The following is a 25171-nucleotide window of genomic DNA, read 5'->3' on the forward strand; positions in this document are numbered from 1 at the left end:
TCCAGTTCTGTGGCCACTGCTGCATTTTCCAAATTTGCTGGCATATTGAGTGCAGCACTTTTACAGCACCATCTTTCAGGATTTAAAAAAAGTGATTAGTAATAATTACCAGTGCTCTTACACCATAAAAACCCTATACATTCACTTTGGAAAATTTGGAAAATATAGAAAATTCTACAGAAAAAGTAAGATTACCTATGGTCTTGCCATTAAATATATATGGGTTGTGTTCACTGATTTGTTTCCTATTATTTCTATGCATTTTAATGGTTTCATTTTTTGCACATTTGAGTATGTAACTTTATGAAAATTTAACCCATGTACACTTTGAGAAATTTTCCATGTTATACTGAGCTATTTAAAAGCATTATTTTAAGCAAATATCTTCATAAAATACTTTCATCTAGCTGTACCAGATTCTACTTCTCTGTTTTTCTATATCAAGGAGTAATGACTGGTTTACTTTTTGTTGTTGTTGTTCAGTTGCTCAGTCGTGTCTGACTCTGCAATCCTATTGACTGCAGCATGCCAGGCTTCCCTGTCCTTCACTATTTCCCAGAATTTACTCAAACTCATGTCCATGGAATTGATGATGGCATTCAACCATCTCATCCTCTGTCACCTTCTTCTCCTCTCCAGTCTTTCCCAGCATCAGGGTCTTTTCCAGTGAGTCAGCTCTTCGTATCACATGGCCAGAGTATTGGAACTTCAGCTTCAGCATCAGTCCTTCCAATGAATATTCAGGGTTGATTTCCTTTAGACTGATTGGTTTAATCTCCTTGCTGTCCAAGGGACTCTTCAAGAGTCTTCTCCAGCACCACAGTTCAAAGGCATCAATTCTTTGACACTCAGCCTTCTTTATGTTCCAACTCTCACATCCATACATGACTACTGGAAAAAACATAGCTTTGACTATGCAGACCTTTGTTGGCAAAGTGATGTCTCTGCTTTTTACTTTATTGCTAGTGTAAATAATACTACAGTGAACTTTTTTCACAAAATCATTTTTATAGCTCAAATGATCCCTTTAGGACTGGTTTCCAAAAGTGTATCCTAGATTAAGAATCTTTTTAAGGTTCTTGATAAGTACTGCCAAATTATTTTCCAGAAAGGTTGAATCTATTTTTAAACTCAAATTTAGCTCACAAAACACTCACTAGCATTATTATATAGGTCTTAATAGGGAAATAATGGGCATATAATAAATAATCCAATACTCAGATTATGCTTGCTAGAATTTCATACACATACACTTTTTAAATAGGTTTTGTTAAAATTATATGGCTCTTAATTGTATAATAAATTTTTATAAACTAGTGAGACTACATGTTCTACTATATTTGATGAAGATTATTCTAACTTCAATTCTTGAGTCCCTTAACTTATTTGAGTTTTTCACATATAGATACAAGGTATATCTATTTTATTTTATCCCTGTTGAATGATATCTATAAGGACTTGGGTAGACTGGGCCACCCCATTCCAAGGAATCATGACCTACTTATGTTCAGTTGTTAACTCCCACATTTAGATTGATTAAATCTATTGAAATAGAAACTACCTGGAAAATTGAGACAAAAAAATTCAAAAATATCTCACTTTCTGGAGGTGAAAAATCATTTTAGAAAGATATTATGGTGGTATATAACAATGGAAGTTTTCAGAAACTGATTCATTTCATGACCTACCTATCAGGCTGAGTGAATGGGTGCTGAACTATCACTTGTTAAGTTAAATTGAGATTTGAATAAATGATCATTAGAGTAACTATATAATCAATAGGATGCAATAATCAACAGGAAGCTCCTCTGTGGACAGAGGAGCCTGAGGGGGCTAGAATTCATGGAATCACAAGGGTTGGACACAACTTAGCAACTACACTGCCAACCACCATTAGTTAATTTGCAGAATGAAAGTAATTATGATAGTTTTCTGAGTCAACAAAGAGAAACTCCATAAAGTTACCCAACAGCCTTTTTTTTTTTTTTTTTTTTTTTTACTTGTCATCCTCATCCCCTTAGAATTCTGAGGATTCACATAACAGGAATGCACCTGGATTCTGCTCTAGCATTTCTGTTTAAATCAGAAACACCTCTCAACTATTGATACAAGCAACTAAGTCCAAATAAAAGACTGAAAAAAGAAATGTTATTTGAAACTCAACAGTTATAAAGGTTACAAATGCAAAATCCTTTGAAAAAGTCAACAGCCAAAAAATTTCCCAGTGTCACCATTATATCTCTTATTTTCATAGTCCATTTAGTGGTCTCACCATATGTTCCATTTTCACATTTTCTGATGATATTTGCTCCTGGGAGACACAAGGGAAAGAGAAAGTCAATGCATATATTTGCTCAATAGGTTATAACATTCCCATCCTACAAATTACTGCCTATCAACATTACTTTGCATATTGATTATCAATTTTTATTTATTACTTTATAAATTCCATTTCATCTAAATTGACAGATAACATGAAGTTAACAATACATTTCCTTAGTTTAGATATTATTCTGAGGCTTCCCAGGTGGCTCAGTGGTAAAGAATCTGCCTGCCAATGCATAAGACACAGAAGATGCAGGCTACATCCCTGGGTCAGGTAGAGCATGAGAACCCACTCTAGTATTCTTGCCTACGAAATCCCATGCACAGAGGAGCTTTGACGCCTGTAGTCCATGGGGTCACAAAGAGTTGGTCACAACTGAGCACGCAGAGTTTGAAGGGGTATTTATCTTACCAGTTTAAGCCTGTGGTTTATGAGTCTGAATACATTTTATTCTCACAAAACTTGAGCATATTATGAGAAAATAGTCAGCATGTGAATCATCTCCTTCCTCACCTCCATCTAGAGTGTAACTGATTCCTAGGGCAGCCTGGGCTGTGAAGCAGTTACACATTTTGCCAGAGGAGGCATTATGATTCAGAATTGTATACCTAATTATCTCCTTTATTGAAGCAAACTCCTTCCCAGGAGGTATGACAGGGTGTATTTGCCCCCAAATCTAGCCACTAGAATGTCAGGTTGCCTCAGCTTGGTTTGTTTGTATTAAGTGTGAGCATTCTCTTCTTTATTTAAATGAATTATACTCTCTGCAGTTTTGACTTTAAAAGTCACTTCTTAGTATGTTAAATGTTGGTAGGAACTCAACCAATAATATCTAATCTGATGATTAGTCATCTTTCAAAGCAGTAAATTTAGTACAAGCAGTTACAACTGTGCCATTACTTAGTTTTGATATAAGTGGAATGCACAATAACAAGCTTATGATTATTACAAAACCTTGGAAGCTTTCTGAGCAGCTTATTTGTTTGCATATTTATTCCCAGTTGTTAGCTTTTGACTTTATTCTCAACAACTGGGACATTAAGTCCACTTTGTTAGGAAAGGTGGTTTGCAAAATTAGGGCTGCAGATCCAGGGCTAAACTCAAACAGTCCTGTCTAAAGAATGTATTAATAATAGCAAGAAAAAGAGTATGTGAGGGTTGGTGTGAAAGAGTGTTAGTTATACCTCTGCTGCTAACAAGTTCTGTGACTTTATACAAATTATTTTTTCTATTTGGGCCTACAGTTATAGAAAAAAGGGACTGAACTCATGTCCCCAAAATTCACACTATTGTAACATTTTAATATTCGACAATCTGGTTCTTAACTACAGTATCCTAACCACAATTTTCCCAAATCTTTACTTCTGCCTAGTCCCTTTAGGAAACAACACAGTATTCAAAAACATTACCTTCTTACTAATACTGTATCAAAATTCTAAAATAATTGTTCTGGGAAAGTTCTAAATGAAAAGGGCCAGTTTTAGCTCCATTGGGGAAATTTGCCCCAAAGGTATCAGAGGTTTCTTTAGTTAATCTCCAGCTACCTGAAAACATTTCTCTAGTTAATCTCTAGCTACCTGAAAACATTTCTTAGGGTCTTTTAAAAGCTTGCTTAAAAACAAACAAACTACAAATCCCATGAGTCAAAGATGGATTAGAAACGGACACCTCCCCTCCAAACCCTTCCCGGTTCCCTAGAATGTAGTCTGCTAAAACTCAGGTTGAGGCATCCTGAAATATGCCTGAAAGAAACGCCTGCTGTTTCATCCCGGTTTTTAATCTGTGCTCTAGCTTGGCTCCTTTAAATCGGTGCTGAGAAGGAGGAAGGAAAAGGAGCTACGCAGAGCGGGATGGGCGCGGGTGTGAGCATCACCTGTTCTGAAAGGGGCATGCGCACTGTGAGGGCGCGGACGAGGAGGCGGGGCGCGGTGGGAGGGGCCGACGGCGCCTGGCTGGCACCACTCAGATCTGCTTCTGCCCGGCTTGGGGCGCTGAGGCGGCGTCGGGAGTTGCCTTCTGCAAAGGTTGCCTGGCGTTGTCCAACATGGAGGAGGCACTGGCCTCGGGCATCACCTGCAAGAGGGACTAATCTCCGCCTGGCGTTCAGGGCAGCGGTGCCGGAGTTCCCGAGCCCAGGGACTCCGCCTGCACGCCCTGAGCCAGACCCCTGCTCTGGTTGCTCCTCCGGCGGCGGGTTTCCCGGCGGGGACGCAGCCCAAGGAGGGAGCGCGGCGGCTCCAGGTTTCCTTAAGCCATGGGCAACGAGGCGAGCTTGGAAGGGGAAGGGCTCCCCGAAGGGCTGGCGGCGGCTGCAGCGGCAGCAGCCGGAGGAGGGGCTGGCGGGGCGGGGAGCCCCTTGCACACCGTGATCCCGGCCGGCATGGAAGCGGATCTGAGCCAACTGAGCGAAGAGGAGAGGAGACAGATCGCTGCTGTCATGTCAAGGGCGCAGGGGCTGCCCAAAGGAAGCGTTACCCCGGCCGCTGCGGAGCCGCCTTCCATGCACAGGCACGCACAGCATGATGTATATGTTCGGGCATATATGTACAGCTTCTCGTGCACATATGTGCCTGCCCATATGTGCCATCACAGCAGTACATATATGTCGCTTCCGTTCATTTTAGTCTTCCTAATGGGGTGGCTATAAAGAGACCATAAGCATTCTGTTGGGTAGAATAAAAATGATGCATTACAGAGTTTCTAGTGGGATAGTCAAGGGTTGCATTTTTGGAACTGTGATTTTAGGTTGTGATTTCTGGCCTTTTGGAACCTTTTCCCTCTAGGGTGGCGTGGAGAGACGCCCTCCAGTGTTTTACTAATCTGGAAGTCTTCCATTAATACAGAACGGACGTGTTAGGCAATGGATAGAGCTGGGTGTTTACCTGTCTCTGTTTAAACCTCCTCAGTCATTTTGGGGTCTTTTTCTCTTTGAATAATATCTAAATATTTCTGTAACGATACCTTTAATTCCCTTAGAGGTGATTTGTCTTTCCTTCACACCCCACCCGCAGAGGAGAACAGGAGCTGTTTAGGTAGAAGGCATAGAATGAATACACCTTTTATATTCAATGAGAAACCCTAAATTATGTTATGATGTTAAACAGATGATTTGGTCACAGCAGTGCAGGTGCTGTACATGTATTTATGAATTAGCATATACTGTTTTCTAAACCACTGCTGTTTTATGTGGAAAAGGATCTTACAGTTTATGGAAGAATGTGTGAATTTGTGTTATCTTAAAATTAGTTTCCAGTACATACTTTTAAACACAGAGCAAATAACATCTTGCATAGGAAATTAAGAGCTGATTTGTAATATTAATGTATGCGTTTCCCCCTCTAGCTCGCTATTTTCCTACATGCCAATAAACTGGTTGTTTTCTAATTAGAGTACTTAGAGGGTATAATCACTGTGCCTGCCCTGCCTTTATTCTGTAAACAAACCCTTTAACTTCCCACCCTTTCTTACAGAACAGTTCTCTGACCATGGTCCTGAAACCACTCCTGCTTTATGGTAACCTAACAATTTTCATTAAAGATACTGGAATTATGAAAAATCTTGATGTAGGTGTAGGCTTTTATCCTCTTCTTCACAAAATAAATGCACTTTAACTTAGGAGCTATAAGTATATACATATAATTTTGTCAAGTAACTAATACAGGATAACTGTAAAATGTTTTATGGATGATGACAATATTTTTCACATAAAATCTTAAATGCATAAACTATATCAGCTAAAAACCCATTTTCTTGAAGGGAAACCCAACACTACTGGTAAAAACTGGCTTTTTCATATTTAAATGTTTTTCTGTATTTTTAAAATTAGTGATGTACTGGGCTATTCCTTTGGCATTAAGTCTTTCTTATACATTCCCTTAAGAATACAGTTTATGATATGTACTGTTTTTTTCTACTAATTAAAACCTGACTTAGAAAAAAATTGAATGTTCATATAGTAGATTTTTTTTAGGTTAATAATGAGGTACAGTACTTTTATTAACCTTTTAAAAACGTATGCCAGCTCTGCTGCAGTTTTTCCTAAGAGCCACAAGCAACAGGTTTAGCATGCTGGTTACAGATACCAGGAAAAGTGAGAACTTTGATTTCTAAATTCCTTACTTCTATTTAGAGGGTGGCTAAAAAATAATACTTCAGCCTATGAAAGTATAGTGTTTTATGCATTATTTGTATCAGGTAACATAATTTTAAAGCTCTCTACTGATAGTTTTGTTACTGTAGAATTCTTAGCAATAGATTTTCTGAGTCTAAACAGTTAGTGACAAAAGCTTCATTCAAATATATAAACAATATGTGCATGATTTTGGCAAACTGTTTACATTTTACTGAAAGATTTCTATAAAAATCGCTAAGTTTGGAGAGTTATTCCCACGTGTGATAACCAAATAAATACTTGGCTTATGATTTAGATTTTTAGAAACATATTAATTCAAGTATATATAAGAAATTATATCCAAATCATTTCACATTTTAGAAGGTTACATGATGTGAATTAGACATGATGGGGTTTTACTCTTTTTTTTTTTTTAAGAAATAAGGGTTCACAGCCCAAAGACCTTATCTGATTATTTTTAACTGACTCATAGCAAATTATATATATGATTCATAGTCATATATGCCTATGTTTCCTTGCCTCTAAATAAGACAATAATACTTATCTATCTTGTAGAGCCATTGTAAGGATCAATTAAAAATTTACAGGACCATTTCTGCTTGGATTTTAATTTGAAGTAAACTTATACATATAAAAAGTAGTAATATTGCTATCAGCAGTGAATGGCACTGGCAGTGATGGCTGCAGACAAGTTGTTGGTTAAACTATTCATTGTTGTGAGTTATTTTGATATATCTATATGTATATTCTTTTACATACAGAGAAGTCAGTGCAGCGTATTGGAAATCCTGCCCCTCATTGTCCCTACCGGGACTTAGGACTCCAGATCTCTATGACTAACTAGTTTTATAACCTTGAATTAATATCTTTGCCTCTTAAATCCTACTATCCTCTACAGTGTAAAAATGAATAGAGATTTCTAAAGTTGCTTATATTGCCATTATTATAAAATTTTATGACTCAACACTGTCAAGTGTCATTGCTTTTTGTGTTATATTTAAAAATCTTTTAGTATTCCAACTGCTTTTATAGTCTGACTCTTGAATGCATTTTTTTTCTTGTTTGTAGCTGAAACATTTTTTTCTGTTAATATGTGAAAGAAAAATTTGAATATGAGGATGCCAATAGTGAAATGAAAAAGAGAGGTTGTATAAAACTTGAAAAGTTAAAAGCTAGAAGTTAGAGCTTACAAATGAAATAGTCCTGGATTTTTTATTCATTGTTGATCCAGGGAAATGCAGTTTTATTACTTCTTCTACTCATTCTGTTTATACCTGCAGATGTGTCATATAGAGGAACTTTCCTGAAAAATACTTCCGATTAGTAGAATAGTGACAATTCTGACTGAATTGATTATTTTCCTTAGCATTCCTTGAGGCCTCCACTACTGGGTAGACACCTCCACAACTGTTTGTCTTCCTAGAGCAGCAAACTAAAATGAAAATGAAATATTTCCATTTATATCTCAGAAGACCAGTAGAAAAAGTTAAAGTGAAAAGGATTCAATAAACAGTAATCAACAGGGAAATAAAAACCTGATATGTTCATTCATTTGTTCTTTCACATTCATTCATCATTATATTATTATTATAATATATTATTATTATTATATTATTCATTGATTGATTCATCAAACACTAATACTCATCAACTAGTTACGAGCTTTGATTCTGGTGATGCAAAGATGAGTAAAACACTTTCTCTCCCTTGGAGCTCATGATCTAGTACACAAGAAACAGATTGCATTTTAATCATTCTTGTTTTTAACACAACTATTATACCCAACAAAAATTCATCAAAAGACCATAGTTAGCTAAGGCATCTTTTTTTTTTTTTTTTTGCTCAGTATTAAGCCTATATCTTCTCTTAATGATTATTTGTTTCTTACTTCCAGACATCCATATTTTATATTTATATTATCATAGCAACTAAAACTAAATTTAGTTTGTCTATCTGTATAGATGTTCTCTTACAGGGGGCTTCTATTACATAATACTGTTTAATATATATAAGACACATATGCAGTTATAACTTTTAATGCAGGCGGCTTGCTTAACTTTTGGTGTTTATTGTTATCACAGATATTTGGTACTCAACATTTATATTTTGTTTTGTATAAATGAATTAAGTGAAGCAATATCACAGAAACAATGATTATGTTTAATAGTATTTTCAGGGCTTCCCTGCTGGCTCAGATGGTAAAGCGTCTGCCTATAATGCGGGAGACCTGGGTTTGATCCCTGGGTTGGGAAGATCCCCTGGAGTAGGAAATGGCAACCCACTCTGCATAGTATAGTTAAGAATAGATTTTTAAGTACTCTGTTTAGCTATGGATTTCTTCAATAAAATGCCTAAATAATTCTTTATAGGATAATCTCTTAAGTTTGTGCCCCACAAGGGAGTGGTAAATTTTATTAATTGAATAAGTAATATTTCTAGAATAATGTGAAAATATAAACAGTGGAACTTTTAAAATATAATCGATTTTAGATTGTTTACCATGGCTCTTCAGCCAAACCTACTCCACTATTCTTGTCTGGAGAATTCCATGGACAGAGGAGCCTGGCAGGCTACAGTCCATGGGGTCACAAAGAGTTGGACGTGACTGAGCAGTTAACATTCTGCCTTTGTATGGAATGGAGCAAATGGATAATTTTAGTTCCTTTTTTAAGTACAGGCTTCAGAGACAAGTTTTTATAACTTTTTTACCTGGAGGAAATTTCCAGAACTAAGAGTTCTGTTTATTAATCTTTTATTAGAAAATAACTTTGTGGCATACGTTGCCATTTATAGTTTATTTTCTTCTGACTCGTTGCTATCTAGAAGTAATATGTCTGTGTCACTTCCTACCATGCCTTACTTTTTTTTTTGAACAGAGAAATTTTTATTACAGGGTCATGCAAAGAGATGGGTGGCTCATGCCTTAAGGACCCAAAAGTTACTAAAAGCTTTCCACAAAGCCCTTTTATAAGAAAGGTGAGGGAGGGACATGGTTAGTTGCTGCAGACTACTTGGTGTCAAATCCTTTGTTCTTGAAGTCAAGTCATGATCAGTCAACGATGTTCCTATAAATCACTACCAAATGAATGTTATTCTCTGTCATCCTGGTCGTAGCTAACAGAAGGCAGATCTCAGTTGTATGTCTTACATCTTGATCTATCCTCAGATTTCTGTGCCATTAGTTGAAATTAAAAAATGTAATTCATATTAAGTACCAGATGACCTGAAAAGAAAAAGTTATAGTCTGGTCTATTGGCAGGTAAATTTTTGACAAAACAAGTTAAAACCTATACAATGTTGTGATCATCTCGTATTTTAAGTGCTACTGAATCACTGTTTATCTCGTTTTCTTTTAATTAAAAAGAAATCTTTTTGAAAGTTAGAAGTTTACATATATCAAAATACAGCTTGATTTGTCCCATAATTCTGATGCAGCATGTTCTTATTACTTGCGACTTTATCAGTAAATAGCTTATTTGGAGACTAATATACTTGATAAAAGTATATATGAGAAAGAAGTATTTTAATTATTTAACCATCATTTAGAATTGATGTTTCCAATTTTTTTTTAAAAAAACCATCTTGTATATTTGTCTATGAGTTAAAAGAATTTTTGCAAATTACTTTTTAGTTTTTAAGTCATTGTCAATAATAATAGCTAATAATGGTAATAGTAAATGTTATAGAAGACATTAAGTAAGAGATCTTTATTTCTTTTCTTCCTCTGAGTAAAGTAACAGTACTTTTCAAAAGTGGGATGACAACCAGCTTGTTGCTCTTTGTATATCAAGCTGTGTCTCAGGATGCTTTAAACATCTTACTGTTACATTAAGGGACCTCAGATTAATAATGCAATTGGAAAAATAATTGAGTGATATAACACTATTTTTTCACAAGAAAGAAAGGTTTCTCAAAATTTTATAATTAAAGTAGGAATTCTTATTCTACAAATTTAATATGATAATATTTGATGGATATTACATTTTTGACAAAATAGGGTAAAATTGAGTAGATGATCAAGTTTCCAAAAACACCTAAAAACCTCCTTTACCAGATCGTTTGATGTCACATTGTGTGTCTTATGTAGCTAATGTAAATTCTAATATTAGAAAACAGTTGTTTTTAACAATGAATATTTTCACTTCTTGGTATGCTAGTGTTTGGGAGACTAACATTTTTTGACCATAACCTTTGCTTAAAAAGGATATATCCTGTGAACATGAATGTGTGAATGTACTGGAACATGTCTTTGCATGTTTTGTGAGTTAATATATTTGAACAGACTTTAAGTATGGCCAGATTCTATTCTTAACTATTAAGTGTAAATGTGAATTGTTTTTTGTTATAAGTAGTTTCTAACTAGATATTTTAATAGTTCATCACTTATAGTAGCAAGTATTGGATCTTTCCCCCTTCTCTTCACCTCCATGTTGAAAATCTGAACCCATGTAAAGAAAATAACAGACATTAAAAATCTTATGTTACTTACAGGATGATGTAAAAATGGATTTTAGTTATATTTATATGATCAAAATTTTGAAGATGTAAGAAAGTAACAGCTTTTTCATATAATTTTGAGTTGGTATAATTTCCATTATTTTTACTTCTGTTTGTTTCATTCTTCTAGGAAACAAGAGTTGGATAGTAGTCAACCTCCAAAGCAACCAGGAAAACCACCAGACCCTGGGCGTCCAATTCAGCCTGGTCTCAGTAAGAGTAGAACTACAGACACTCTGAGGTCAGAGCAGAAATTGCCTGGAAGAAGTCCTTCCACTATTAGCTTGAAAGAATCGAAATCCAGAACTGATTTTAAGGATGAGCACAAGTCTAGTGTGATGCCTGGCTTCCTCTCAGAGGTTAACCCTTTAAGTGCTGTCTCCTCTGTTGTAAATAAATTCAATCCTTTTGATTTGATATCAGACCCTGATGCCTCCCAGGAGGAAGCCTCCAAGAAACAAAAAATAGCTCAGAAGGAACAAGGAAAACCCGAGGGAGTCACAAAGCCTCCATCACAACAACAGTCTCCCAAGACAGTTCCTAAGCAGCCAGGACCTGTGAGGGCTCCGCTTCATCAGGAAGGTTCTCCAAAATCCGGATCCTCTCAGCCACCAGAAAAAAGTAAATTACAACCTCCAGAAACAGGAAAGCCAGCTCAGGGCTTCCCCCAGGCTCCTCAGACAGACCAGGCAAAATTGCCACTTCAGAGAGATGTATCTAGGCCTCAGACTAAACAGACAGACCCAGGAAGGGGTGAGTCAGCTAAACCCTCACTGCAGAGCCCCTCCAAGCCACCTATTCAGCAAGGAAGTCCTGGAAAATCTCCAGCCCAGCAGCCTGGACCTGAAAAACGTACCATACCACAGCCTGGGCCTGCAAAGCCTCTAGCTCAACAACTGGGAACAGCAAAGCCCCTGGCCCAAGCTCCAGGGGCAGCAAAATCCCTGGTTCACCAACCCGGGCCACAGTCTCCAGCTCAGCCGCCTGGGCCAGCAAAGCATCCTGCTCAGCAGGTTGGGACAACAAAGCCTCAGGCCCAGTTGTCCGGCCTAGGCAAGACGCCACCTCAACAGCCTGGCCCAACGAAACCCCCTCCTCAACAGCCGGGCCCAGTGAAGCCCCCTCCTCAACAGCTGGGCCCAGCGAAGCCCTCTCCTCAACAGCCTGGTCCAGCGAAACCCCCTCCTCAACAGCCTGGTCCACCGAAACCCCCTCCTCAACAGCCTGGTCCAGCGAAGCCCCCTCCTCAACAGCCTGGTCCAGCGAAGCCCCCTCCTCAACAGCTTGGTCCAGCAAAGCCCCCTCCTCAACAGCCAGGCCCAACGAAACCCCTTCCTCAACCTCCAGGTTCAGCAAAGCCCCCTCCTCAACAGCCAGGCCCAACGAAGCCCCCTTCTCAACAGCCTGGTCCAGCGAAGCCCCCTCCTCAACAGCCAGGACCTGCAAAGCCCCCTCCTCAACAGCCAGGACCTGCAAAGCCCTCAGCTCAGCAATCTACAAAACCAGTAAGCCAAACAGGAGCTGGGAAACCTCTGCAGCCACCAACGTTTCCATCTGCAGCACAGACTCCAGTACACGGCCTCCCTAAAACCATCTGCCCTCTTTGCAATACCACTGAACTTCTGTTGCATGTTCCAGAAAAGGCCAATTTTAACACGTGCACTGAGTGTCAGACCACTGTTTGTAGCCTCTGTGGTTTTAATCCCAATCCTCATTTAACTGAGGTAAGTTCAGTTTTTTCATGATGTTCATGCTCTTAAAACATATCACCGTCTTCCACAAACAGTGGTTAGTTTATCACTGATATGATAGGATGGCATTCTTTTTCTATGGTTCTTTTCTTCTTTTCCTCCTCCTTTCCTACTTTCCTCTTTTTCTTCTCTGCCAAATGTAAATTTGAGTTTTTTCAACGTTTCCTTCAGTAATAATATTTCTCTAAAACATTACTATAATTTCTGATAAATTTGACACATAAAGGAAGTATGAATTGATTGAAAAATGCAGAGCATTTACTCATTGCATTCTGGGTATAAAGTCCACACTGGGTATAAAGTCCACACTATTATTATAGTACATTAATATACTACATTAACTTTTAAATTCATGCTCCTACCTACCTATCATATAATACTCTTGATACGATAGTTTTATATGGGATCCCGTTTATGCTTGGAGAAAAAGCAGACAAGGTTTTTAGATTCTAAATACAATTTTAATATAAAACAATACATTTTTTCAAACTACACATCCGCTGCCAGTGATTTTTGCCATAATCTATGAGAGCATGCTTTCCTCTTTAGTTAGAATCATTCATAAAAGTATAAATCACATCATAAAATGAAGTCATTAGAGCAGATTCAACACTGATTGGTGTTTACATAGAAAGATCACAGTTTGTAATTCCAGGTCTTTGGGTAAACGTTCCTGGCAGACTGAGTCATGAACGGGCCAGTTGTGACACAAATGAGTTTAAGATTGTTCAATCAGATTCAGGTTAGAAAAGTTATTCTCAGCAAGCTAGTTAATGTTAACTTAGCACTTAAAGACCCTGGATAAAGTAGCATTTTAATAGGTAGAGATTTGGGTACCTTTTCAGGGAAGGCACACAAAACATAAAACTGCAGAAGAACTTAGAAATTCTCTGGAGTTAAGAAATAATACAGTGAAGTTGATATAATAATACAAACTAAGTGAGAATAAGAGGGGTTAGGATCCAAAAGAAGATGTTTTTAAAAGAAATGCAGTAGTCCCTACCCAATGAGAAAGCACAGAAACCATTTAGTCCATCTGGAGAACAGCTGTTGGTGGGCTGTGTGTGCATGGTGTCTGTGAACAGCCCAAGAAGGGATGGAGGCAGCAGTCATTGAAGGATTGTGTGATTTAAATATCTCCAAGAGTGGAGACTCACGTACTGTCATTCTAACTGAAATCCCTTTTCTGCTAAAAACAACAGTGATGATTATTGGTAGCTGTTAAGTTCATTTGGATACTTACTGTGATGAAAGATGATAATGATGTCCATTTAAAGTATGTCAACCTGTGATTTTTTGCCAAAGTATTCTTTTTACCAGAAGTCATATTGAGTACTCTACCATTTTAGGTAAGGGATTCTTTAATGGTAAAATTGGAATTAACAAGAACATTTATGTTATGGAGGAGATCAGATTATAAATAGTTTGTTTATATATATATTTGTAGCTTTTTTTCATATCTTAAACTTTTCTGCATTCTTTTCTTATTTTTTAAAAAATTTTATTAAAGTATAGTTGATGTATAAAATTGTTACAGGTGTACAACATATCGATTTACAAGTTTAAAGGTTATATTCCATTTATAATTATAAAGTGTTTGCTGTATTCTCCATGGTGTACAATATATTCATATGACTGACTTCATGTATAATAGTTTTATACTTCTTAATCCTTTACCCCCAAGCTGCCCCTCCCCCTTTTCTTCTGCCCACTAGCAACCACTGGTTTGTTCTCTATATCCGTGTGTCTGCTTCTTTTTTGTTATAGTCACTAGTTGTATTTCTTAGATTCTGTGTATAAGTGATAATCATACAGTATTCATCTTTCTCTATCAGACTTATTTCACTTAATGTTCTCCAAGTCCATCCAGATGGTTGCAAATGGCAAAATTTCATTCTTTCTTCTAGCTGAGTAGTATTCCATTGTATATATGTGTGTGTGTATGTATTTATAAATTTTGATGAAGATGTGTTTCTGCCCATAGTATACCATCTTCTTAGGAATGTGTAGTAATAGTGACTTCAAACAGTAGATGGTCATTTTATAAAATATTAGTCATGACTTTGTGACAGTTTGTAAGACAGAAACATGTACTTGGACCTTCAAGCTAAATATATTATTTGAGTACCTACCAAGTGGAAGGTATTTTACTATATGTGTGGTAGGATATAAAGATAAGTAAAACATAATATTGATCTCTACATGATTCAGGTATACTAGGTTGGATAATACATGCACAAGGAAATATAACATGTAGTCAAATAATAAAAGCTGTGAAACACATGAGCAAACATTATGGACTATAGGGCAGGAAGTGACATTAGGGTAGGAAGTCACCCATTCCAGTGGGTGAGATTAAGGACAGATTTGTGTAGAAAATGGCATTTGTGCTAGGTATGTAACAATGGATATTACTTCAACAGGTAAAGGATGTGAAAGGGAGTTATGATTTGGTCTAAGACCTAGAGCCAGAATAATGCAAAGTGTATTTAGAAAATTGGCATGGCTCTAGGTTGGCTGAAGTGATGGGGAGGAAATGAGCAATGAGATTGGAGAGAAGTTGAATTCAGATTTTGGCATTCCACATCAGTAGCAGTGAGCATTCTGCTTTTTGAAACTTACCTTAATTAATGTAGTCATATTTCAAATCCTTCATTAATTTTACAAATGTGTATCAAATGCCTAGTCGTGAAACACTGACACGTACTTTGATAGAATCAAGTATTTGTTAGATATGGTGTTTTCCTTCAATCAGAAAATAGAGGAAATAAAATTTGTAGATAAGAAAGGGGAAAAACAAATATATAAGAAAACTAATTTACTATAGGGCTTTACAGTTCACATAGTTCTTTCCTATTTATTTTATCAAAATTAAATTTCCAAGTAATTCTGTGGTTATATAGTCTGTTTTCTCTGTTATATTTTCTTAATTATAGAGAAAATTGGTTTTCAAGTGGTTATTATGGTTGCTTTACTTGTTAGGATCAACCTGATAGTAAATAACTAGAACCCAAACTAAATCTTCTGATTCCAAATCCATTTACTCATGGTAAGAAGAAAGAAAGGGCTATGATATCAAATGAATCCACAGTTATCCATGACTATCTGTAACAGTATCATAACTTTCTTCATGGAAATACAAGTATTTGACCTGGGAATGTGAAGAATGATAACTTGGACATATTTGACAGAAGCTTGGAATGTGGGGGCAGGTAGAAGATCTCAGTGGCTTAAAAAAAGAAAGCATCCCCATTATTAATGAGATGAGTGTGGGCAAATCATTTACACTTTCTCTATCAGTAACACCATATGAACAATAGAAACAATATGTTCTCTGCTGAACACAGTGAATTGTTAGGATTAACTGAACATTTGTATGAGAAGGTATTTTTCAATATATGAAGTTATTTTGAAGTTGTAATATTATCTGCCATGGATAATCTGATATTTTAAACAGAGTTGATTTTAAAAGTTTACCCTCAATTTATTTTCTACAGATACAATATTATAAATTGTTGGATTCTGTGATAGCAATCAAGAGCCATTTGATCTACAGTGTTAAAACATTTCATTTTAACTTTAATTTTCAAAAGGAAATGAAAAGAAGTAGCACTCCTCTCCTACCACAGAGTGATATAAAGAAGAAAACAAATAAAACATTTCTCAACCGGGAGTCAAATGCACTAAATCTATTACTCTCCTAGTAAAGCTGTCCTTAATTTGGACACTGACCCTCTGCCATCCTATTTTCTCGTATTCAATGGAGAAGCAGAACAGAAATAAATACAGAAAAAAACTTTGCTGATTACCCATTTTGAATGATGGAGACGTTCATTGTAAATGAGTGGTTTGGAGAGACTCACTTGACATTTTAGCAATACCACCACATGAAGGATATAGAGGAACTAGTGAAAAACAAAACAAAACACCTGACCTCAAAGGAGAGCATCTACTCAGGAAATAAAAAGAACTTGTAAAATTCGTATGATTCATATTCCATCAATAATTAGCATATTCCAATTTCATTGTGCTGACTTGAAGATAAAAATGGACCCAGTTGATGTTTTGGAAAAGAGAGACCCAGAATTTTCCCGTCAAATTATCTAGCTACTTAATTGAGGACGTACTATGTTTCAGGCACTTTCTGGACTGTCCTAGATATAAGAGTGAACAAAATAGCCAAAAAGTGTGTATTGGTCAGAGTGGCAAATAAAACGTATAGAGGGATGGATGGTAATAAGTATTACGGAGAAAAATGAAGTAGCAGAAGGTTATAACACAAACCAAGGGAAGGGGTTGGTGATGTATTGGCGAGGTCCCTTCATTCCCTGTCATTCGGGGATTAGCATGTGGGAGTTGATGGATGACTCAGGAATCTGGAATTTTTAGTGGTGACTAAAGGTCTAATTTATGTGTGTAGTTCTAACTGAGGCTGAGGGTTTGAAGGGGGCTAAATAAGGAAAGGGTGGGAATGTACCCAGAAATGTTTAGAGTTCTGAGATCCCCTCTCATTACTCTTCCCTGTGGGTTGTGGAGGCTGAGAGTAAGCATTTTATCTCCAGTACAGGGAGCTCTTTCTAAGCACCTTCCCATGGAATTGTAGACATTTTGAGGAGGTGGTTATCTGAAATTCTGAGGTTCCCTTGGGACTCTGAGAGCTCTGGGGCTCTAAGAGAAATATTTAAAAATTATGGAAATTATATCTAAGAGCTTATTATTTCTAAGAGTTCCAGCTTATTATTTCTAAGAAATTATATCGAAGAGTTTCAGAAAGAAAGAATCAAGGCTACGGAGTCAAGCTCTAGAAAAAAGGAAGTCTTCAGATTTTGATCCACCAGTAGTCAAGCATGATTAACAAAATGCCTGATAAATATATCCTGGTGAAATGATGTGATTTCCAAGGATAAGGAGAACATTTGAAAGACTTCTACAGAGAAAAAAAAAATATCATCTGCAAAAAGATGAAAAATAAAAAAAAAAAGATGAAAAATCAGGCATCAGTATAATAGTCATTATCAATACAGATGACAGCAGAGAGGGAACAATTTCTTTACATTTCTAGAGATTGTGATATGATGAATTCTCTAAGTAAGCAATCAAGAGGGGGTATGCGAGCAGCTTAAGAATTTTTTCATATTTAAGAGTCCATAAAAATCCTTAGCAGTCCATGTAAGTATATGTATACTTCCCTCATAGCTCAGTTGGTAAATCATCTATCTCCAATACTGGAGACCCGGGTTCGATTCCTGGGTCGGGAAGATACCCTGGAGAAGGAAATGGCAATTCACTCCAGTGTTCTTGCCTGGAGAATCCCATAGACAGAGGAGCCTGGCGGGCTCCAGTCAGTGGGATCTCAAGAGTCAGACACGACCTAAAGACTAAACCACCACACACGTGTACACAGGTGCACACATGTATATATCACAGTCACTTCTATTAAAATGGAAAATGAAGAGAGTGGGATGGAGTAGCTGACCCCAGAAATGAAGAAAACTAGAAAGACATTATCATTTTTTCGAAAATGTAATTGTATAATAGTAGTGGAATGTGAGATGATATTAGATGGTATTCAAATCAAAGTAAAATGCATTATTTAACTGTGTGTTAAAATATTTAATTAATATATCAATTATATTTTTTTGGACTTTGCTTAGTGATGTGAAAGTCGCTTAGCTGTGTCTGACTCTTTGCCACCCCAAGCACTATACAGTCCATGGAATTCCCCAGGCCAGAATACTGGAGTTGGTAGCCTTTCCCTTCTCCAGGGAATCTTCCCAACCCAGGAATCGAACCAGTGTCTCCTGCTTTGCAGGCGGATTCCTTACCAACCGAGCTATCAGGGAAGCCCTGTCATTGCTAAAGACAGTCCTAAAATAGGTGGTAATAAATAAGATTGTTTTTTGAAAAAATGTAGCTTTTAAAGGAGAAAATATACATCTTAAATTTATAAACCACAACTTATTATTTGATATTATAATGGCAGCTACAAGAAAACGTCAAAGCAAAAGTTGACACTGATCAATTCTAAAGAGTAAGACTTGGTGACCTAGAGACAGGCTTTTACTTTTAATGTCATATCTTTTTGTGTTATTTTTTAGCCTTATAAATCCATCTTATAATGAACACTTCAGTAATTTAAAATTTTCTCATTTATCACATGATTGGTTAAACAGTTTATATAAGGTGAAGGAAAGGGTAAATTAGATTTTCAATTTTCACATCTTTAGCCTTGGCATCTACTTGGTGAAATGACAAGAATTTTTAGTTCTAAATAACAGTGATGATTTAAAATGCTTTATGCCTGTCATGCCAAATTTGGTCAGTTTTTTTCATTTGTTCTTTGCTTGTCACAGCCATGACAAGCAAAAACTGGTACCATTTTTATATGAACCCAATAAAGATAAATACAAGTCCCTTGATTCTAAGCATAAAATTTTTATTTAATAGAAGATAAAGAATATTTTGGTTTTTTTGCTACTCTGTAATAATGCTTATGATACCTTTCATAGTATGTAATACAAAAATACCCTAACTATAAGAAACTTAATTTCTCTATCTAAAGTAGTTTTCTCATGAATTTAGAGGAATAGAAATAATAATTTAAAAATCTGTATTACTTAAATATGTTCACAAATGTCATGTTTGTTTAGCTCGCATTTTCCATGAGGTCCAGTGTACAGCATTTTCCTCATGACTTGGGTGTTCCTCATGTAAAATAAATATGTATTCCTCACGCTCTACCTGTAAGTTTAATCTTTAGCACCAAAGCCTCTTTTTCACTTGGAGCTTTTAAATTACGAGATGTTTCAGGTGTCCTTCTGCATGTCCAGCTTTTATATATACTAAGCCAATTGCTAAATATCACAACTAGTATGATGATCTGTATAGCTTAGTAAGAACAGATGTTCTGCCATGAAAGTAGATACCCACAACTAACAGAATCATTTACTGGATCAGTAAACTTAATACAGTGATGGGATAACTTGCTCATTGTTCATATCCCTTGAGAAAGCACACATACAGAACACTGTCTGTCCCCTGTTACCATATCTGAATTAGCTTAGATAAAAATGGACCCTTCACACATTTCAAAAGTACTGTATTGAAGGCAAGATGTAAAAAATCTATTCAGTTCAGTTTAGATGCTCAGTCATGTCCGACTCTTTGCAACCCCATGAACAGCAGCACGCCAGGCCTCCCTGTGCATCAGTAACTCCCGGAGTTTACCCAAACTCATGTCCATCGTGTCGGTGTTGTCATCCAGCCATCTCATCCTCTGTTGTTCCCTTCTCTTCCTGCCCCCAATCTCCGCCCGCTCCCCCCCCTCCCCGCCTCCCCCACCAGTATCAGGGTCTTTTCCAATGACTCAACTATTTGCATGAGGTGGCCAAAGTACTGGAGTTTCAGCTTCAACATCAGTCCTTCCAATGAACACCCAGGACTGATCTTCTTTAGGATGGACTGGCTGGATCTCCTTGCAGTCCAAGGGACTCTCAAGAGTCTTCTCCAACACCACAGTTCAACAGCGTCAAATCTTCAGCACTCAGCTTTCTTCACAGTTGAACTCTCACATCCATACATGACCACTGGAAAAACCATAGCCTTGACTAGACGAAATTTTGTTGGCAAAGTAATGTCTCTGCTTTTGAATATGCTATCTAGGTTGGTTATAACTTTCCTTCCAAGGAGTAAGGGTCTTTTAATTTCATGGCTGCAGTCACCATCTGCAGTGATTTTGGAGCCCAGAAAAATAAAGTCTGACACTGTTTCCCCATCTATTTCCCATGAAGTGATGGGACCAGATGCCATGAGCTTCATTTTTTGAATGTTGAACATTAAGCCAACATTTTCACTCTCCTCCTTCACTTTCATCAAGAGGCTTTTTAGTTTCTCTTCACTTTCTGCCATAAGGATGGTGTCATCTGCATATCTGAGGTTATTGATATTTCTCCCGGCAATCTTGATTCCAGCTTGTGCTTCTTCCAGTCCAGCGTTTCTCGTGATGTACTCTGCATAGAAGTTAAATAAGCAGGGTAACAATATACAGCCTTGACGTACTCCTTTTCCTATTTGGAACCAATCTGTTGTTCCATGTCCAGTTCTAACTGTTGCTTCCTGACCTGCATATAGGTTTCTCAAGAGGCAGGTCAGGTGGTCTTGTATTCCCATCTCTTTCAGAATTTTCCACAGTTTATTGTGATCCACACAGTCAAAGGCTTTGGCATAGTCAATAAAGCAGAAATAGATGTTTTTCTGGAACTCTCTTGCTTTTTCGATGATCCAGCGGATGTTGGCAATTTGATCTCTGGTTCCTCTGGGACGGCAGAGGATGAGATGGCTGGATGGCATCACGGACTCGATGGATGTGAGTTCAGTGAATTCTGGGAGTTGGTGATGGAAAGGGAGGCCTTGCGTGCTGCAATTCATGGGGTCGCAAAGAGTCGGACACGACTGAGCGACTGAACTGAACTGAAAATTTACTTGGTATCTAATACAGAGGTAAGAGTCATCATAAGAAGTGGTTACTTTTTTAAAGAGTATGTGAGGATAGGTGAAAAGAAGAATTAATTGGAAAAGAAAAGCAATATGTGGGTCTAAATGCTGTGGTTAAACTATAGTTGGGATAGTTGAGAAGGGGCCGACCTTATAATGGATAATGGAATACTAAGTTATAAGGCCGAGAAGTCATCGTGGATCATAAAGGTTAGGAAGCATTTAGGTAAATGGAGGAGGAGTACAAATTTTGAATCATAACTCATGTAAGAGATAATGAGAACACTGCCTTGATGGAGTAAATGATACATTTAGATATTACAGTTTGCAGAAAAGTTTAGTTGTGATGCATCGAGAAGTAAGGACCTAACAGATTTTAGTAGAAGGGCAGGATGAATGTATAATTGAAGAAAATATATTCATAATTTGAATAGTATGAGAACACTACAAATATAAATTCCTAATATTGCGTTCATCTTTTTGTTTTTTAGCTGACTTCAAAAAACTCTAAAGTTTCCTTATTTTTTAAAAATATTTATTGGATTATAGTTACTTTACAATATTGTGTGAGTCTGCTGTACATCAACGTGAATCAGCTGTACATATACATATATTCCCTCTTTTTTGGATCTCTTTCCCACTTAGGTCACCACAGAGCATTGAGTAGTGTTTGCTGTGCTATAAAATATTAGCTATCTATTTTATACATACTATCAATAGTCTATATAAAAACTATAGTGTATATATCCCAGTCTCCCAACTCATGCCACCTCCCCTTCCCCCCTTGGTATCCATACTTTTATTTTCTACATCTGTGTCTATTTCTGCTTTGTAAATAAGATCATCTATTCCACAATTTTCAGATTCTACATGCTATGTTGTTGAGCAGAGATTTCATTATAAACTTTATATAGATTTTGTGTTTAAAATTTTCAGTTCGGGGCACACTAAAGGGTGGATGTTAGTCACTATGCCTTCTGGACACTTTTTTTTTTTTTTGAGAAACTTGCATTCTCTTTTGACGCTAAATAGATTAATAGTAGTTCCAAGTAGGAATATGCTTTAATTCTGGAACCCCAACATTTGCCAACTCACCTTATTTGTTAGATGTATTGTGTTAACTATCTTGACTTATTATTAAAGACATACACGTAAAAATCAGTATCTATTTTTCAGTACTTTTTTGATAGTGGCACCAATAATTGAAGGTTTATGTGAAATTCACAATTAAACTTTCAAGTGGTACCTCTTGAAACATTTAATAATATTTTTATGATTATCCAGCAAAAGCCTTAGTCAGTGAAGTTTTATTACTATATTTTATATGACTCAGCTCTGATACATAACTCACCAGAAGGCTCAGAAAAAGGGAACCCTGGGAGATTGGATTTAACAGGGAGGTGTGTTAATAATTATCAGCATTCACCTTAGAATACACAGTGACCTCCGCAGAAATCCTGGTTGAGTCCTTTCTTACCCCTATTTATGTAGCATATTAAGTCAGAAGACTGAATGAACAATTTTATGCCTTTTTTGTTCCTTTCCATACAGCTAATTGAATTAGAGTAGTTCATTAAACAGTTGTGTCTCCAGTTCTTGAATTCCATTTATTCACTTGCTGTAAGCAATGTGGGGAAAGGAAGAAATGACAATTTTTTTTAATCATTTGTCATATAAAATCTAGAATTTAGGAATAGTTAAAGCATGGCATACTTATCTAACACAAATACTTTCATTTTAGTGCCTGTATATTGAAGGTAAGCTCTAATGTTCACATTGCAAAGAGACTTAAAAATTTACTGATAAAACCAATGCATCTAAAGAAATTGGTTGAAGGCAGGTTGAGGGGTAACTTGCAGGAAGAAAAGGTAAAAAAAGGATTCATGAAAGGCCAGATCAGAGACAGTGGCTTTGGAAATACTGATATAGTAGAAGGCTCCCCTGGTATTATTTATTGCCTTTCCCTATTTGTTGAATGGATGTGGGTGAATAGAGAAAGTAAGTACTATGCGTGTCAGGGAACCGGGAAGTCCTTTATGAAATGTTGGTGAAAGGCTTCTTCTCAGTTAGGCTTGTCCATGGATATTGTCTGACTTCTTTAGCATAGGGAAGAGGGATAAGGACTAAAGTCTTGTAAGATCCACATTCATGGCTGCAGTGGAATGAAGACCCAATGATGCAGAACTAGGGGAACTAGCTGTATTATAGTTATGGGTACCAAGTGGAATGGGCATCAGAGGTTTGAGCCAAGGATGGTAGTAAATTCGGGTTCGTCTCTGCTCATAGTTACAGATAAAAATGTAATTTTAGAAGTTAAACAAGACAGTAATTATCTCCAAGCCCTGAAAATATGTATGGTTAGCAGGCAAGTTAGTTATGGGTGTTCCTTCAGTTTGAATCAAAATGGGAATATATGGTCCATGGCCAAGGTATAGCATACGGAGAATGGCATGCCACCAGAAAATGAAGGCAGAAGCTTGTCATTCAGGCTAGATTAACAATGGGTATTAACAGAGTAAACACAGAAATATTGTAGCTTGAAGAGCATGAACATCTTAATTTATTTAATTCCGACAACCTCAAAAAATATTTGTGAACATCTATGATGATTAAAGGGGCTTCTCTGGTGGCTCAGAGGATAAAGTGTCTGCCTGCAATGCAGGAGACCTGGGTTCGATCCCTGGGTTGGGAAGATCCCCTGGAGAAGGAAATGGCAACCCACTCCAGTATTCTTGCCTGGAGAATCCCATGTACAGAGGAGCCTGGCGGGCTACAGTCCACAGAGTTGCAAAGAGTCGGACACGACTGAGTGACTTTACTCACTTATGATGACTGAAAGGTCAGACCATACACGTAGTGTTTATAATTGTTGCTGACAGTCTTTGGGGAGATATAGAGCTGGAGATATCAGAATTAGGTAAGTGCTAACATAAGGACAGTAACAAAACTATAGATTTTAATTTCCTGCAAAAAATGAACTATTCACAGCTATTGGAGAGTATTGAGTTTTGACGGGAGATAGAGTCAACCTCTTCTGTGGTGGTTTGTTTTAAACAGGTTAAATTTGGTGGAGATACAAAATATTTTGGAAATGGCAAGGGCCAAATGAGGGACAGTGGCTTTGGAAATATGAACAAGTGTGAAATTAACTTTCACAAGCAACACAGACCTTGAAGAGTAACTGAATATGCAGTAAAGATATTACAGGATTTTTAACTCAGATGACTGAGAGGGCAAAGGTGCTATTACTACTTGTAACTCTCCCTCTGTGCATTGTGGAATATTAGATGGTGATTCATGATGTTAATGTTGGGGTGAGTTGTGGACTTTGTCATTTTCTCAGTGTAATAAGAAAGATTTTTTGTTGTTGTTTTCAACTGAATCAGGCAATTGGAAACACTGCTGTGTTCAGTAGTAGATTAGGTTCTGCGATAAAACTCATTTCTATTTTCAACAGATTTGGCCAGTAGAATTAAAAAGAGGCTCTTTCTGAAAAACCCTAAGAGGATAAAAAGCTTTTCACATTGTGAAAGCTATAGACAATGATTTTAACCTGTATTTTCACAGTGAGGAGGAACATTGAGGGATCAGATGTCTTTTATGTGTTGTTTATCAAAGTGAAGAAAATGCGGTCATGAAAAGGACAAAAGTAGGGCCAGTGGAGTCTGTTCAGAAACACAGTGTGTTAAGAGCAAAGCAGAATTATGTCCCTATGAAAAAGCAATGACCTGTGTTTTCCACCCCTCTTTTCCTAAGTCCCCCCTTGTCTACATATTTAGAGTCTTGGTCATATACGTTTATAAACTACAAGGAAACATTTGCTTTTGGAATGAGGACAGTACAGAATATGTGTCCCAGTGTTGATATAAATCGTATATTAGATATGCCATGGTAGTGTTCTAATTTTGCAGTGGTTCAGAGATGGAGTGAAAGCCTACCAGCCAGCTGTGCATGAAGCTCCAGTGTTCACAT

The 25171-nt window shown here is 37.0% G+C and overlaps 1 protein-coding gene across 2 annotated transcripts in view; it reads left to right on the plus strand.

Annotated features, from left to right (window-relative positions):
- Positions 1 to 4228: 4228 nt before the first annotated feature.
- The window catches only part of PCLO (piccolo presynaptic cytomatrix protein), a 396812-nt gene continuing 375869 nt past the window's right edge, over positions 4229 to 25171 (plus strand). For both annotated transcript variants that reach the window (XM_055590106.1, XM_055590107.1), the window contains exons 1-2: positions 4229 to 4834; positions 11086 to 12679. In XM_055590106.1, the coding sequence (XP_055446081.1) occupies positions 4581 to 4834; positions 11086 to 12679 (1848 nt within the window). In that variant the 5' untranslated portion in view covers positions 4229 to 4580. The remainder of the gene's footprint in view (positions 4835 to 11085; positions 12680 to 25171) is intronic.

The sequence above is a fragment of the Bubalus kerabau genome, chromosome 8 (genome assembly GCF_029407905.1).
Source record: "Bubalus kerabau isolate K-KA32 ecotype Philippines breed swamp buffalo chromosome 8, PCC_UOA_SB_1v2, whole genome shotgun sequence".
Classification (NCBI taxonomy): domain Eukaryota; kingdom Metazoa; phylum Chordata; class Mammalia; order Artiodactyla; family Bovidae; genus Bubalus; species Bubalus kerabau.